The sequence below is a fragment of the Coffea arabica genome, chromosome 2e (assembly GCF_036785885.1).
Source record: "Coffea arabica cultivar ET-39 chromosome 2e, Coffea Arabica ET-39 HiFi, whole genome shotgun sequence".
Lineage (NCBI taxonomy): Eukaryota > Viridiplantae > Streptophyta > Magnoliopsida > Gentianales > Rubiaceae > Coffea > Coffea arabica.
The window spans coordinates 5,854,593-5,871,747 of NC_092313.1; the positions used below are offsets into that span (position 1 = coordinate 5,854,593).

Below are 17,155 nucleotides of genomic sequence, written 5' to 3' on the forward strand. Positions count from 1 at the left end.
CCAAATCTTTTGATCATGTGTCAATGTATTTATTACACTTAGCGAAGGCACAACAATATTTTCTTTCAAGGGTATGAGTACCTATTTTACTAAAATTTTGGCATATTTCTTTCTTCCTCTATTAAAGTATAGGTCAAAATTTTTGGTTACTCTACTAAAGTATAGGACAAAAAAAAACTGAATTTATTGTTAAACTTTTAGCTATCCAATTATTAAGTGTATATATTTGCCCCTCGAGGTTGGTTGTAAAGGGATACATTTTTCACCCTTTTTGCTAGAGATAATTTCAAAAACCTTCCTTCCGTGAGGTTTATGATAATATCACTTGACATCTTTGAAATTTTAAAATATCACTTAACTTCTATATTAATGAGGTAGGACTATTAATCACTATCATAGCACACAATTCACAAAATTATTTTCAGTACTTTAATAATTTTTAGGTAAAATATAATAGAAATGAAAACTTTTAGACAAAACATATAAATCTTATATTATAATCAATTTGATAGAAAATTCAATATAAAACAATTCAAAAGGATAGAATTGGGAGAAAAATATATTTCTCTTGTTAAATGATTATTATAAAAATATTTTAATGATACAAGGGTGAGATTGTTATAAAATGTACGGCTTTAGGAGATGTTAATGATATTTTTGAAGTAATAAATTTTGAGGAGATTTCCAAAATTATCTTTAGCTAAAAGAGTGGGAAGTATACCTTTTTACAAGAATATGCACCTAAATTAGAGAGTAAAAGTTGATCAACATTGAGAGCCATCCAAATTTTTTGTCCTAAAGTGCCATCCAAATGTTTTGCCCTAAAGTATAAAACGTGAGCAGCATTACAACTTGTAACTAATACTAGCATTTTTATCAAGATATTAGAAACGCAGAATAGAAAATCAAGAAGTTAAAAACCTGAAAAGGAAAAGGGCGAAAGAAAACGACATCGTTCTCCGTGGCGGGAATTTCTCACTTTCCCGCCAAATTGCTCTACCAATGAAGCAGTACTTCCTCTGACTATCACTCTCCTAAAAAATTCTGGTGAAAAAAGGTAAAATCCTAGCTAGAAAATGTTTGAACTGAGACTGGTACAGGGGAGTTTGTTGAAGAAAGTTCTTGAATCCATCAAGGACTTGGTGAATGATGCAAATTTCGACTGTTCCTCAACTGGGTTCTCTCTTCAGGCCATGGATTCCAGCCACGTAGCCCTGGTAGCCCTCCTTCTCCGATCGGAGGGCTTCGAGCACTACCGCTGCGACTGCAACCTGACGATGGGCATGAACCTGGCGAACATAGCTAAGATGCTCAAATGTGCTGGCAATGATGACATCATTACTATCAAGGCTGACGATGGAACTGATACTGTTACCTTCATGTTTGAAAGCCCCTGTATGCTTCTTAGTCATGCCCCTCTTGTCCTTCTTGTTTTGTACAAAAAATTTGTAGTTAGTAGTATTATCTCATATTTTATTCTCCCGGGCTTGCATATTCGAGAATTCTGATTGATGGGTTTTTGCTAATATGGATTGTTTAAGGTGATTAATTAAATGTTGTGTTCAGGATGTAAAAATCACAGTTGGGATATGTCAATTGTGTACGTCAAATATGTGTTTCTATTGTTGTTTATGCTTGATTAGAGTAAATGAGCTTTTGGGGAATTGATTGTCTCATTAATTGTTGCAAAATTTTCTATGCGATAGATGCCGGTGATAGTAAAAACTGATGCGAACTTCTTTACTCTGGTTAACAATCTGTTTCTGATTTCTAATCTGAAATCCACACGCTCAACTAGTTTCCTTGGATTTATGTTGCTTATTCACTTGACAAATTGATCGTTACCTTTGCTTTTTAGCCTGAGAAGTAGTATACTCTCGAAACATCTGTGTACGTGCATGTTTTTTTACATCTTTGTGTTAATTTTGATCTGTTGCTACCAATTTAGGGGGTGCTTAATTGTTACTCTATGTCGAATATGGTCATCAATTTTTAAAGATGTTTCTCTTGAGACTTAATATTCCACTTTCCTATTTGGCACGGATGCTGGAAACTGAAGCTCAAGACAAGATATCTGATTTTGAAATGAAGCTTATGGACATTGACAGCGAGCATCTTGGGATTCCAGAAGCCGAGTATGAGGCTATTATTAGGATGCCATCAGCAGAGTTTGCAAGGATTTGCAGAGATCTTAGCAGCATTGGTGACACTGGTAGAGCCTCATAAATTTAGTGATATCCTCTATATCCCCTTCTTGTTTTTTATCCCCCCCATCTTGTCCGCTCCATACCATACAATGCTATGCTAACGTGCACCGAATTACTGTAGTTGTAATATCTGTGACAAAAGAAGGTGTGAGGTTTTCCGCAAGAGGTGACATTGGTGCAGCAAACATTGTCTGCAGGCAGAATGCAACAGTGGACAAGGTCTTTTCTTCTCCTAATTCATTCCAGTTATAGCATCCAGCTAATTACATGATTGTGATCGGCTCTTAATCAGACATTCAGATGTATAGCGATATTATTCAGAGTGTTTATATTTCCTCACTAACATAAAGCCAATGGCCAAAACATGTTGTGTCAGATGCTGTAACAAAAAACCAAAGAAATAAATCTTGACAAGATTAGTCTCCTTATAAAAGTTCATATATGTAATTAAATTCAGCATAAACGTAGTTCAAACCCTCTCTAACACAGTTCTGCCTTGTATACTACAGCCAGAAGATGCTACGATTATAGAAATGCAGGAACCAGTTACATTGACGTTTGCACTGAGGTACATGAACTCGTTCACAAAGGCCACCCCACTTGCTGAGCAAGTGACAATCAGCATGTCCTCTGATCTACCTGTTGTAGTTGAATACAAAGTCGCAGGGATGGGTTACATCAGGTACTATTTAGCTCCAAAGATAGAAGAAGAAGAAGAAGAAGAGGTTGCAGCTCATGCACAAACCAAACCAAAGGCGGAAACCAAGTTGAAAGTGGAGACAAAGCCTAAAGTGGAACCTGAGCTTATGGAAGTTGCAGAAGATGAGAAAGAAAGCAAGCCCCTAGCAGAAAGCAAGCCTAAAGAGGAACCTCAGCTTTTAGAATGCCATAAGCTTGACGAAGAAAGCAAGCCTCTTGTTGATGGCAAGCCTAAAGTAGAAAATAAGCTCGGAGCAAGCACTAATGGTGAAATTGAGATCATGGATATTGAGCAGTAGTTGGTTCTGCTGCTGCTGATAGCAGATATAGGTGGAAGAGTCCTTTTGTGTTTCTTTGTTTTTTCTGCGTTCATTTAGGTGTAGATTAGTCAATTAATGGAGAAGTTCTAGGGCGTTCAGTGTGATGATAATCTGGGTTAAACCTCGTCATATTTACTGATGCCAAACGGTCGCTGTCCATCCTTCGTAGTGATATCAGTTTGAAAGAATTCTATTTTGCAGAAACGCACTCTGTTTCTCAATGCTTTGAAGTCTGGACCCTGGGTGCATTTTTGTACGTTTTGGGATTTTATTTGCTGACGAAGATTACCAAATTTCAGTAAAGTTACAAATAACAAATAAATGTCTGATTTAAAATTCCAGGATTTACACAAGTTTGCATACGTACGAGGCAAGTCATCATTTCACAGTGTCGTCTCCCACAAAGAGGCCTTGATTTGGTACTAGCTCACACTTAGAAGAGGACTTTGCTAAAGCCAACTTTGATGAGCTAACACAACAGATTCGCTGGGATCTTGCTCCTCGCCCAAGGGGCGTATTCAACTAAATCATAACATGCATGGCAAAATCTGAAAACAAGAATCATTTGATAGAAAATTGAGTTGCTAACGATCAACGGTAACCACAATTTAGTACCTCACATCTCGTATGCTGAGAATTGCAGTGTTCACTATCATACAACTCATGTAACATCAACATAGTTATCAATCGTACAGTAAAATCGTGTGTATTCCTTTAATTAATCAATGTCAAAAATTTTAACAACATATTCTGTAGACTGAAAACAGTTTCCTGAAAGAATAAAATACTAGTATAAAAAGATCTATCTTTAATGACTCCAATCTGGGGAAAAGTGAAGAGACGTACAAATCACTTATTAATAAATTCTACTTTGGCTAAATTGCTGACATTTCTGATACAGATGGAAGGCTTTCTCCGAGGTCTCTAACCAAAAAATATGTATCAGGGCAACAACCCAAGATACCAGCTGCAAAATAGACAATCCTGGCATCAATAAGGAACATTGCACCTGTCCTCGCATAACTAGTGGAAAACTGCAGTTGAATTTTTTTCCCTAGGTTAATTTCTCATTTACTACGCTTCTTGGCTTCACTGTAGAGCACCACTCCAAACACTGTGAGTGAATAGCCAAGCATCCCTGTAACTGATACTGGATTCCTAAATATTAGTATTGAGACAACAACAGCAACAGCACCTTTTGCGTTTCCAAGGACCTGAGGAGACAAGTGAAAAGGTAGAAAGCATAAGCTAACTTGCCATGCATAAAAGCTCTCAACAGCCGGAACAACCACAAAATGTACAGAATATAGAAAATGAACAAATAGGGAAATACTAATAATCAAATAGCAGTAATACAGATGCAAAATGCTTGTCATTCACTGGACTCACAAAATTTCTGATGCTTAACATGGACAAGATTATAGAAGTGGAGATAGCAACCGTTGTTATAAAAAGAATCACTGCAAAACATTAAGAATGATACAGATAATAATATCTGAAGCTGGTGCTAATACTTATAATGCTAATTGATTCAAGAAACATCTCAAATTGAACTGCTGTGGACATTAGTCAATAATGCCTTTACCGTGAGGAGAAAGTAAAGGCTTGTATGCATGAGTACATATGTTTCCATGAATTCATTTCTCTGTATCTGCAAAATTCCCAACCCTACCCGACCCACACAGAGCACAGAAACAACGAGTTATAAAACCTACAACCAAAAGGACCTAAGCTAAATTATGTGAGCCTCCTTAAGAGTTCACAATAAAGAAACTCCATGAGAATCATATAAAAGAGAAGCTACCCTTGCAAAATCAACATATAAAAGAGAGCTCCTACTGAATCACCAGACAATTTGAGTAAATTCTATAACTCTCACTACAGACAATAACCAACTCCCCAACTCATACGACCCAATACATGTTCATATTTGGAAAAAGGAAAGAAAATCGAGAAAAGCAAGGTATTTCAAATTATCTATTTCTAAATACAACATTATACTATCATGTAAACATGTGATCAAAGGAATCTGTGGTATTCCACCCCAAAATTAATTTGTTCCAAAGAGTAGCTGTCCCAAGAGATATTCCTTCTTTCTTATTCCAGAAAAGAAAGGAATCTAAGAACTTAATAGCATCATTTGCAAGAAAGAATCCAAATTCCTGATCATTCATTTGTACTTCAAGGATTCTACTCCAAGTAAAATGAGAAATATGACAAAATAGATAGAAGTTATGGCATCAGTGCATGCAACAAGGATTGCAGTCAAACACATTGACATGGGCATCATTTCTAACAGCACAGTTGTTGTCTAGAAAGAATACTCTCCAAATTGCAAGTTAAATGAGAAATGCTTTTTGATAGTCGTGAAAAAATGCTACACCCTAAAGCTAAATAAACTTCTAAACGCATAACTTGAATAAGATCAATGTCATAGAGTGCCGGGTAAACTATTTCACACGAGAAGTTGAACAACAATCGACTCTTTATACCAAAAAGCACAAAGAAAGGAAGAAGAAGAAGAGGGGGGTGGAGGAAGAGGGAGGGAGGGAGAGGGAAAATTAGGAAGGGAAGAAAAATAACAAGCAGAATAACTAATGCAGCTCAATCTTTTAATACTTGTAACTTGTTCCACACCTAGTCTGCTATCATCATCTAGCACCAACAGACCAACTAATCTCCTCACTTTCTGGTGTTCTCAAATTGGAGAAAGCAAGCAACAATGTCAAAAATTTTTACCCAGGGATATGCATGCCAGAAGTCCCTACACCATGGGACAGGAATCCTCATCAAGGTCAGCCCCTTCTCACCCTCACATTAAACAGGACTAGAAGTCGCACAAAGCCAAAATCCTAGCTGAATGCCTCTAAATCAAGCATTTTCTTCCTCAAAATGTTTGTCCACATAAAATTACACAAATGAAGTGTAAAAGTATAATAATAAACATAGTGAATGCAATCTTAATCCTAATCCCTACAAGTCCTTAATATATCTGTTTCAGAATAATTTCAAACCCTAATCTGATTCTTAAAAGATTTTGCTCTTTCGTGCTTAAAGTGGAACACCAATGATCATTTTGGTCTGAAAACATATATCCCATAATTTTTTAACTCTGTGACAAGAATATATATTGCATTCCAGAAACAGGGTCATACCTGAAGAGTCAGAGCACTGGTGTGTTTTGTGACCAAAAAATTGGTCAAATTCACAAAATATGCAAGTGCTGAATTGAATAGCAGATACCAGATAATCCTGATATCATTTTTTGCCAGTGCCAATGTGATACCAACTACATTTTTCTCCATGTACAGTGTGGCAGGAAGTAGAAGTACAACAGCTATAGGAGCCATGTACAGCAGAAGATTCATGGAATTCAGCTTTTCCCTTCAACACAAAAGCGATGTTTCAGAATCACGTTGAAGTCATAGATGTGCCCAAATACAAAAATACTTTTCCAAATCAAAAACATAATTGCAGGCAAAAGAAATTACCCCTCAGAAGAAAGTAAAATTCCCTGTAGTACAGACTTGAGGGCCCTTGCACCTGTTGCACCAACGCACATAATAAACCCAAATAAATGGAAACTTGGCTCGCCCTGAAGGCATAAAATGAGAAAATCACCACAAAAAAAAATCAGAGGCAAAAAGATTTTCTCAGTAGAATAGTTTATCGACAGAATTGAAATGAAAGATCCATTATTAGCACATGAATTATCAGTTCCTTAAGTATTAGTAAGTTTAGAAATATCTCACTTAAATTCCATGAATAATTGGTGATGGGAGAGAGTTTCAAATAGTTATTATGTCATCTTGAAATCACCTCATCAATTGATGAAGTGCGCTAGTCCTTACTTGATGATGGCCTGGAATAACTAGAAATTTTGATCCATAAGCCTCTGAGCTTACTCAAATAAGTAAAAGTTTTTCTTACTGATGAAGTCCGGAAAATCGACTGGATATTGTCACACAGAAGAACATATTTCTACCGTATAATCCACAAGTCGTCAGCACGATAAAGCAAATCTATATCCTCTTTATCGCAGTAAACTATGTAAAGAGAAAAGCTCCAAGGCAAAAATTACTCCCAATTCAGCAATAGTTCAATGAATCTAAATGAACGGAATGAGCTGGAAACGCAAAGAAAGAAGAGCAAGAAACGCACCCCACTGGCAATCACGACTCCAGTGACAACAGGAATGAGAGTGACATAAGTCAACCAAGCCTCTCTCTTAAAGGTCATCAAATACGCAAAGACGGCCGTGAAGAACGGCGTGGTAGCACCAATGGCCTGATTAAAGGAGACGGGCAAAAAACGGAGGGAGACATTACCGCTAACAACGGATCCACAAAAGACGAGACTTAAAGCAGAGATCTTGAAGAACTGTTTCCTAGATCTTATAGTCTGCATGGGGACCATCTTCAACCAAGCAATCGCAATGTAGCTCAACAAAGAACACGCCGTCATATGACACATAGTTAAAAAGATCGGATACCTGAACCCATAATTGCTGAGCAAATATTTGTTGAGCAACAAAACTCCTATATTCGACGAATACCAGGCCGTCACCAGGCCGAACGTAAACAGCCGGCTGGAAGCTGACGTCGCTGCTGCTGCCGCCTTCATCCCGATAGTTTCCGAGCAATCTCCAAAAAATCGGAAATCTACAATAAAAACAAAAAATCTATCCTAACCCTAGGATTATACAGGAAAGAAAAGAATTGAAGCAGAAAAGGGAAATTTAGCCGCGAAAAACGGACAGGATTGGGTAAATAGAGAATGGAGGAGGAGGAGGAGGAGGAGGAGGAGGAGGGGATGAGGGGGTGGAGAGAGATCTAACACGACGCATTGGGGAGAAGAAGCTAGGAAGAATGCCCATGGATCTGATGAGTCACTTTCATCAGACTATTCAACGAAAAATTGTTCCACCGTCGAATTGCGGATTGGTATATATTTATATATAATTAATTACACGTTGAATACAATAATATTGCTGTAGCTGTGTGAATAGAAAGGAGAAAAGGGTCGAGTTTTGAGGACTACCGACGGAGGATTTGCAGGGCAGAGAAAGAGAGACATAAGAAAGGAAAAGAAGAGGAGGAGTGGAGGACGAGGTAAACGCGTAAGGACGGCTTACTGCGCCTAATTACTGTTGGGGAGTCGTTTAATTGTGTGATGATTAGTAAAATAGTACAGTACTAAATAGGCTTATTTTTAGGAGGAAGGACTATTGCTCGCTCTGTAAAGTGGAAGCAAAGGCGAAGGGGGTGGTGTACCCTGTACTTTGACAGTTGACCTGTATCTTGCTTAGTATTACCAACAAAACTTTTTCCCCAAAATATGCCAAATGCCATGTGATTACCAGCATCCCACTAAGCTAAACTTGAGTATTACTTAATAATTGTCGGATTCCTTCTCTCTTTTCTTTCCCCCTTTTTCTGTATTTTATCAAGAAAGGTGCTTTTAACCAAAGGGGGAGGTATAAGCGTATCAATATGGAATTTTGGGAAGAATGACCAATTAATTAAAAAATAAATAAATAGAAACAGGAGAAAGAAAAAATAAATAAATTCATTTGTTTTCTGGTGCCATTTCATTTTCCAATTTAGTGGTTAGTCAACTCCTACAATATCAAAATCACATGCTTTGAGGAATAAAAACTTGTCTATTGGCTATTGCAGATGTTATTATTTTGAGGAATAAAGGCTCCGAAATTTTTGGTATTAAATATTAATGATAAGAAAATATCAACCAGCAACCCTATTTGCTATTTTTAAAACGCGAGAAACATTACATTCATTAGCAAATTAAGCTTTTACCTTTTTTCAGTTTACGTAGAATATTGTTAAGGGCTTACCTACTATGCGTATAAATAATGTCCTTTTAAAATTGATTTAACAAAAGAGGCAAAACTATGATTTTGTAAAATTTGTTTCTATCAAATTACAATTATTTTGTCAGTTACAATGTTTATGATGGTTATATTAACAACATGCGCTTAAACATCTAGTGAGAGAATTACATTTGGTTCTTCGTTGCGAGTGTAAAGGCAACTTTGTTAGATAACCAAATCAACATAATTTGCTCGATGAATTTTCAAGGTAAAATATAGGGTTACCACGAACAAAATTTTATATCAAAAGTAAAGCTCAAACTCCTTGGTCTAGGGGGTTAACGATGATAGGTCATGATTCAGATGTCCTTTGATTCAAAGCGGTTAATGTTAAGAGATCAGAATTTAAAAGTTTTGGATTTAAATCCCACTCTTTAAAGTATAGCTTAACTCTTATGGCAAGGAAAAGACCTCGTGTAAAATTACAAATGTCCTTTTTTTTGCCAAAATTAATCAAAAAGCTAGCCAGTTAAAACTTAAAATCATAAATACGTCACTTAATCAAATAAGCGGGGATGGTTATGATAGAAAATCACTATCGATTCACATTTTTTCCTTTTTTTTTTTTGTTTTGGTAATTGATGATGTGGGTAAATAACGGCAACCGGCTAGAATAGTAAAATGCGTCGTGCCTGCTTGATTCTTTGTGAACCAATTTCCATTTTACTCCAACAAACATCAGAACGTGACGGGGATAAACGGAGTAACACGTAAAGGTCTCATACTGGTACTACTAAAATCTAACCCGAAACAAATTGGTACTACTTCCTCTTTCACACTGTCACTTTTCACGCGCTTCCTTTCGTCACTTTTCTCTTCGTATCATTTGTTGCTCTTTTCTTTCCTTTTTTTTTTGGTGCGCTGGTGGGGGAGGGGCGGATGACGAGGCCTTCATCCATCAAAGGCCTACCATTCCGCACGCCCCATCGGGTTTTTGCCGTTCCAAGTTCTCGAGGTCCTGGACTTTTTCTAAGGGGCGGCCAATGCCCCGCAAGCAAAATGATTCAAGGATAAATAGACAACTTAAGCACAATAAAAAAGTCGGAAATGTAAAATTTGACGGTTATCAAAAGATGAAAAAAATAAAGAACCAAGATACCCTTGCAAATCATTCCACAAGAAGAAGATTGATCCACGTTAAAATGACTTACATTTGAGTAGATACAATTTTTAAAGATTTAATGATTCAAATTGTATCAAATCACTTATAGGCCTTGTTTGGATTGCGATTTTTCGTCGGAAAATTACGTCGTTTTCCGTGATCATATTTCCCTATTACCTTTTTCCCTCACATACATCAAATCGCTACAGTAATTTTTCCATGAAAAATCATGAAAAATGCAATCCAAACACAATTACACTTTTCAAAAATTTAACGATCTAAGTTGTGCCACTTTACTTACCAAGTAATATGACACAATCTGAATCATTGAATCTTTGAAAACTAGATTCACCCGAGTTTTTACCCATCAAACTAACCCCATATTCTCATATTCTATGATGCTAATGCAAATTGTTCGATTTTTAACATCATTTTTAAAGAAACGAAATAGTAACTAGAAAAAATTAAGGTTAAGAAAGGGTTAATTACATATACCTCGTCGGAGGTTCAGCCAAATGACAAAATAAACCTTGAGATTTTATCAAATAACAATTACCCCCTACAAATGACACTATTTAAACCCAATTAACGGATGTTACAAAGGCACAACAATGCCCTCGCCTGAAAGATGTCAAAAATGAAATTAGTAAATGAGCTACCAGAAACCAAAGACAGAGAATTTTGCTTCAAAGAAACAAACAGGGGAGGGGAAGAAAAGAACAAAGAAAGACAAAAGAATTCTTCCTTCCCTACAATTTCTTGATACACTGTCCAAGCTCCTAAGATCCTACCTTCATGCCCGTCGATCTTACCCCTTGTTGTCTGGGATGCTGCAAATCTGATTGCAAAGTATGCTTCACCAATTACCAAGACACCCACTAACCTTCTCCCCTCCCGTCTTTTCTAGCCTCCATTGAAATACACAAGACCCAAAAAAAGCATGCAATATTGACAAATCATACCACAGTAAACTAAAATTTTGGATAAATCTGAAAGCCTGTTAGAATTTATTATTAAAACACACTAAATGTTCTGAAGATTTTATGGTGTTTGAGATGGATATGGTGAAGATTATAGTAGATCGGCAATTTGAGTGCTTGGGCATGGATATTTTGGTGAAATTGCAAAAACCATCTATTAAACCTCATTCCTCTTTTCCCTTTTTCCCCTTGAGATTATACCCTTATTCCCTAGTTTGCATGTACCGCTTAAGACGTGCTCTAAAGAACTAATAGTTCTATATTTTATGAATCATTTAATTTTTTTTCTCTTTATATTTTCGTAAAATTTTGCAACAAGTTCTCCGGGCTTCTCAAATTTTGATAAACTTAATTTTTCTTTATGTAGTTCTTTTTTCCCTAGAAGAATTGTAATGCATTTCAGTGAAATTTGTTTGAAATTTGGTTGTATTATTGCCAAATTGAAGCATTTGGCTTGGAGTGTCTGTTTAATTTTTATCTCCAAGGCCCACTTAATTGTGCACGCAAACCTAGGAAAAGAACAACTTACGGTTTACACGGGCATTTTAGGACTTTCACGATAAATCTTTGCTCATTTCTTGGAAACATGATAACGTAGTCAACGTTATTGAACAAATGGTAGGGGCGTGATAATTATGAAATTTTGAGCATGGGAGATGGATTTGTAATTTGATCACACCTAAGGGGCTGATTGGTAATATAGTAAAACATTCAGGGAGGTAAAGGTAATTAACCGGTTAAGAAATTGTCCAAAGAAAGTGGCAAAAGAGTTACAAGGGGGGCCCACCTACCGACACAGACGTACTTTCCAGTATAGGAATTAAGAAGCCGCACTTATTATTCACCATGGAGTTTCTTTAGTTTTTCTTGGGGAAAAGTCGAGGAAGAAGAGCTATTGTTAACAGATTCGCACACCAGATGTAAAGGTGTAAACAAGAACCGGGTAGAAACGTTCCCAACTGATTTGATCGACAGCAAATCACCGAGACAATCAAAAAGGACGCTAACCTCAAACAATACCCACAGCCATATCATGAAGAGACGAATCAACAATAATTCTGGTTGACAAACGATCAAAAACACCCAAGTGAAAAAAGATAAAATCCAAATAATCAAAATTTGCCTCATCAGATTGCATGTTCAATTCCTAGTATAAAACAAACATGATAAATTCAGAGACTAGAAGGGTAAGTCCACAAAAAAAGGGGTAAATTTTGACTCTAAATACTGTCCTTCAATCACCAATGACCTTCATCTGGCACCTACGGCCTTCTAAAGCCACCAATGACCTCAAGCTGTCTCCTCCTACTTTCGCTGGAACACTGCAACAACATAAGAAAACTGTAAACGTCCAAACAAATGACTAGCAACCAAGCAAATAGTCAAAAACGACTCCATAACCATTTAACACAACGTAATCATGGCAACACTAAGAATGGAAACGGCAGGCACTGATAATGATCACAAAAATCAGGAGTAGCTTCTGAATGTCTAGTGTACCACTCCACAGCATGGACGCAGTTTTTAAATTTCAGGAGCTCCAACAAATTGCAAAAATCTAATCATAGCCAGATGGAACAGGTCAATCATGGAAAATGTAGCATACATGCATATGAGAAACCCTCCGCAAGTCTAAACAATACACATCAGTGCCCCAACAGCAGAACATCACTTGAGCAGACACGCTACCAGACAATTCAATCCAAAAAGAGGTCAACTTAAAGCTATTGAATGCTAATCTAACTCATCATATTGAATTAGGATAAATCTGCGCCGATCAACAAAATTGCTTTAACCCGTGTCTGCAATAACTTTGGATAACTTATACCAGGGAAGTTTCAAAATACTTGGAAACTAGCCAAAGTGCCATCTTTTCTAACATGCTTCCTGAAATGTGGAGGGGATATTGCTTAACAAATCAAAGTCGCCTTATGAAAATTAACAAAATCTCTCCCTTTCACCTCCCACATGTTGTGCACACAAGTCTCCATCAATTCTGCATATCTAACAGCCATATTTTGGATGAATTGTGTAACACAAACAATTTTAGGCATGATTGACATCCTCCGTATAGTCTTCAGAACCACATCTTGCTCGCTCTCTCTCCACCCATATTTTTTGGTCATGTTCATCAGTAGCCACACAAACTGTTCTCATGAAAAACTTCTCCATGTTACCTCATCATTCACTAAAATGACGCATGTCTGAAAATTTAAGCCATAACTATAAATCTGGTAAGACTGAAATCTGGTAAAACCATCCGCTACTTAAGCTGAGCTGTATTGCCTACAAATTTTAGTATTATATAAAGACGGAGATGTAAAACTTCAAGAAAATTCTTCACAAAAACCCGCTCTTTACAACCATTCTAACAAAGAAAGCTTCAAAAATTAGTACAAGCACACATCATTGTGAAAGGGAAACCACTTATAAAAGCAATATGAGGAACAAAAGGAATTGCGACCGCATATCTATATACACAGAATCCAACCCAAAAAATCAACTCCAACTATCGACCAACCTTGAAGTTACTCATAATCTAACCAATTGGTCAGTTTACCAAACTCTACAAGTTAGAGCATCCCGTAAATGACCCAAAATATTAAACTCTAATTCAGATATTGCAAGAGAAACATCTACTGAAAAATATAGGTAACAAAATTTTCACCAAAAAGCAACCATAAACATAACCCTGGAAAATTTTCAAAAAAGCGGATAAGAATACCTTAAATATTGCTTGGGTACATGAAGACCCGAACCCTTGATCCCTGAAATATCAAAATACAGAAACATTCATTTTAGAAAAAGAAATAGCAAACCAAATAGGAATAATAAATAAAGGAACAGCAGTACAGTTAATATTACCATTGACTTGGGGGGGAGGTTGGCCTTGAACTTCGCCCTTACGACGCCGCTGTTACCGTGAGGCCGGCGAACCTTTCCCCAAATGCAGCGGTAATGAGATCCATTCTTCTTAACCTTAGCCTTGTAGATGTACGCCATCTTCTTGCCGAGGTACCAAGCCACCTCCTCCTTTGTGTTCACTCCTTCGATCTGAATCAACGAAGTGTTCGGGTACTGGTTGGACTTCGATCTCTTGTACCCGAGGATGGTTCCTCTAACGTAAAGCCTGCAGGGTTAAACCCAGAAAATCGGGAGAAAAATCAAATTCAATGAAACAAATTACTGAATAAGGGGAAGATGGAGATGGAGTCGGAAAATTAGATTACCTGACGCGCTCTCCTTGGCGTCCCTTAACCATTTTCTGATGGGTGGTGAGGGCGGCGGGGACTGGGGGATGGGGTTTGCTTGTAGCTTGTGATGGAGGAGTCCGAGTAGAGTTGCGCTAAAACCCTAGGTGAGTCAATGATGGTTATATGTGTAGATGATAGGGATAATTTCAGAAACCTCCCTTTAGATTTTAAACAATTTCACTTTCTGTGCTCTAAAGTTTTGAAAATATTACTTACCTCCTCTATAAGCTATTTGGGCCCAATGCTTATCTTATTGGATGGTCAAATGATTTTACTATTCTTACAACTTAAGAAATATTATGTATTTATATGGATAGAAACAATTTAGTCATTTGTACTAATTAACCATGATTTTGAATATAAAAAAAATTGAAAATCTTGAATACTAAATTTTATAACGATAATTGTTAACATTTTAAAATTCTTTTCTATATTTTAATAGTTCTTGCAATTTCTTTCTCTTAAAAAAAACTAAAATTTCCATTTAAATATTATTATTTAAAATTTTCATAATAATAACAAGATGAATATGAAAATATACAAAAAGAGGGTAAAGTATTAAAGTACGTTTACAATTAGATTTTATTAAGTTATGGATAAAATGTAACTGCACATAATCTATTCTTTCCGTTCTTTTGCAAAATATTCGGTGTTTCTTTTCTTTTCTTTTGTATAAGTAATCCAAACAAGATGGTTAGAAAAAAAATTTTCTACTTGATTTATTTGCTTTTCTGTTAAAATCATACCCTTTTATTAATCCAAACGTTGCTTGAGAGTTGATTTTTTTTAAAATTACAAATGATGAAATTTTCTTGTTAATCATGTAAAATAATGGACTTGGAAGTTAAAGAAATAAATCGAAAAAACATAGCATATTTTAGAATATTCTATATTTTTATCATTAGTCATTTATATTTTTTTATCATTAGCCATCTATTGTGATTTTTTTCTTAAAAAATCCATAGTTTGTATTGTTCAATTTTTTTTTTCAAAATCTTTCAGATTCTGATATTAATAGTCAGTTTGGATGTTTAGGTTAGAAAAGAAAAGATAGGAAATGTTAAATTATGAAAGAAAAAAAAGAAGAGAAAGGAAAACAAAGAGATTTTAATAATGTTTGGAAGTTAAGGTAGGAAAAGTGATGATTTTGGATATATATATATATATATATATATATATATATATATATATATATATATATATATATATGTCAATAAAAATTTGTTCAATACACATTTGAGAACGAAATTGGCATTTAGAAAAATTTTATTAGGCATTCTTAGCTTTTTTCGATGCTTTCCGCCCACATTTGGGCAGAAAACTTTGGTAATGTTTTTCATCCTTTTCTACCCTTCAAAAACTCTCAAAAGCTGTAACAAGTGTCTTTTTTGTCACCTTCTTTTCTTTTCTTATCAAATTACAACTCCCAAACTAACTATAAGAATTTAGGAATATTTCGCATAAATCTTGATTCCAAAGTAACAAGTTTTCCTCTCCAATATTTTGATTTTGCTATTTTATGTAGTATTATAAAAAAATAGTCTGTGTTACTAAATTCTAGTACACTTATGTGAGGATGGAAAAGAAAAAAAGAGGCAAGCTAAAACCCTAACTGAATGAAGGAGAAAGGTGCATTTATATACGTTAATGATATTGGGTTAGGAATTTCAAGTTGGGCTGGGGTCTACATTCACGGGATGTTTAAGTGGACCAGTTGGTTATCGCGAACCATGGGTTAGGGTGAATTCAGTACTAACCGCACGCATTATTTTGTTGGGCTGCCTTTTCTTTTTCTTTCGGCCTTTTGAATTTTGACAAAATTGTTTAATAAGGGTGACCAGACAAAAGTGGATTATTATATTTTTTGTAATTTTATTAAACCAACAGTTCTAGGCCTTATTTTTTGCTGTTGAGCTTAAAATCCAACACCCTTTCTGCATGGCCTTTTGAACTTTATATGTATATATATAATTTTAGAACGTTTATTATTTTAAATCAAGTTTTTGTTAATGGATATTTCGTGTAGAGCATTTTGATTCCCCTTCATTGTCTCCTCTAAGATTTTTTTCCCACAAAGGGTATGTTTGATAAAATAGAAATTTGAAATCTAAAATCTGAATCAATTAAATTGTTGAATTGTTAAATATTAAATCAAATATATTTGAGTGTATATCATATTTAGTGATAAATGAATACCTTGTCACTTATTTTTTGGAGCAAATTTTGCCTAGAAAATTCCTTACTACTTAATTAATTCAAATGTTTAATTTTTTGTTATCAAACGCGTCTAAATATATTAAAATTTGAATTCATTAAATTTAAACACTAAATTGAATTTTTAATCAAGGCCAAAGTGTTTGTTTGCAAGGCTAAGTGTGGACAAGTGAAGGAAAGTAGTTTAAAAAAAAATAGTGTGAGTGGAAAGTTTCCAAAACATCCGGCATTGCAAATAAATAGAGAGCCTCCGCCCATTTTGAGTCATTGCGAGCCGAAAAGTGTATCGACTGTTTGAGTTCATGTCCGAGAATCAAAAAAATTGGACTCTACACTATTCATGAAAATTGGTCAACTTTTTTTATTTTTTATTACTCACTAATTTGCACAAGTAGAAATTCTACTTTTAAATATGTCCAAAAAGTTTTCACAAAAAAATCCACCTTTTTTCAGATTTATTGGGAAGTGTCTAATTCGAAATTTCTTACT

The 17,155-nt window shown here is 35.6% G+C and overlaps 3 protein-coding genes across 4 annotated transcripts; 1 reads left to right on the plus strand and 2 right to left on the minus strand.

Moving 5' to 3' along the window:
* The first annotated feature begins 865 nt into the window (after positions 1-865).
* On the plus strand, positions 866-3,463 carry LOC140036570 (proliferating cell nuclear antigen-like). The gene is made up of 4 exons (XM_072078453.1): positions 866-1,395; positions 2,060-2,212; positions 2,329-2,426; positions 2,717-3,463. Exons 1-4 carry the CDS (start codon positions 1,077-1,079, stop codon positions 3,203-3,205), a joined length of 1,059 nt encoding a protein of 352 aa, XP_071934554.1. The 5' UTR covers positions 866-1,076; the 3' UTR covers positions 3,206-3,463.
* Positions 3,464-3,916: 453 nt separating this feature from the next.
* Positions 3,917-8,395, minus strand: LOC140036571 (probable sugar phosphate/phosphate translocator At3g11320). Of its 2 annotated transcripts, XM_072078455.1 has the most exons (5): positions 8,064-8,395; positions 7,388-7,887; positions 6,718-6,821; positions 6,382-6,610; positions 3,917-4,440 (listed from the first exon to the last, which is right to left on the minus strand). In XM_072078455.1, the coding sequence occupies exons 2-5, from the start codon at positions 7,847-7,849 to the stop codon at positions 4,294-4,296; spliced, it is 942 nt and encodes a 313-aa protein (XP_071934556.1). In that variant the 5' UTR covers positions 7,850-7,887; positions 8,064-8,395; the 3' UTR covers positions 3,917-4,293. The 2 variants fall into 2 exon arrangements, with proteins under 2 accessions (XP_071934556.1, XP_071934555.1); XM_072078454.1 differs by having other exon boundaries at positions 7,388-8,395.
* A 3,891-nt stretch (positions 8,396-12,286) lies between these two features.
* LOC140036572 (large ribosomal subunit protein eL33w) lies at positions 12,287-14,588 on the minus strand. Its single transcript, XM_072078457.1, has 4 exons — positions 14,429-14,588; positions 14,064-14,328; positions 13,924-13,966; positions 12,287-12,520 (listed from the first exon to the last, which is right to left on the minus strand). Exons 1-3 carry the CDS (start codon positions 14,458-14,460, stop codon positions 13,925-13,927), a joined length of 339 nt encoding a protein of 112 aa, XP_071934558.1. The 5' UTR covers positions 14,461-14,588; the 3' UTR covers positions 12,287-12,520; position 13,924.
* Between the last annotated feature and the right edge of the window lie 2,567 nt (positions 14,589-17,155).

Bases quoted from the DNA above. Each gene is read 5' to 3' on its own strand.
- LOC140036570 (XM_072078453.1), top strand. From the start codon at position 1,077: ATGTTTGAACTGAGACTGGTACAGGGGAGTTTGTTGAAGAAAGTTCTT. The intron at 1,396-2,059 runs GTATGCTTCTTA...TGGAAACTGAAG, and splicing joins CTTCATGTTTGAAAGCCCCT to CTCAAGACAAGATATCTGAT. The intron at 2,427-2,716 runs GTCTTTTCTTCT...TGTATACTACAG, and splicing joins AGAATGCAACAGTGGACAAG to CCAGAAGATGCTACGATTAT.
- LOC140036571 (XM_072078455.1), bottom strand. From the start codon at position 7,849: ATGAAGGCGGCAGCAGCAGCGACGTCAGCTTCCAGCCGGCTGTTTACG. The intron at 6,611-6,717 runs GTAATTTCTTTT...TTTGTGTTGAAG, and splicing joins ATTTTACTTTCTTCTGAGGG to GGAAAAGCTGAATTCCATGA. The intron at 4,441-6,381 runs GTATGACCCTGT...TTGTCTCCTCAG, and splicing joins CCAGTGCTCTGACTCTTCAG to GTCCTTGGAAACGCAAAAGG.
- LOC140036572 (XM_072078457.1), bottom strand. From the start codon at position 14,460: ATGGTTAAGGGACGCCAAGGAGAGCGCGTCAG. The intron at 14,329-14,428 runs GTAATCTAATTT...TTAACCCTGCAG, and splicing joins CGCCAAGGAGAGCGCGTCAG to GCTTTACGTTAGAGGAACCA. The intron at 13,967-14,063 runs GTAATATTAACT...TTGATATTTCAG, and splicing joins ACCTCCCCCCCAAGTCAATG to GGATCAAGGGTTCGGGTCTT.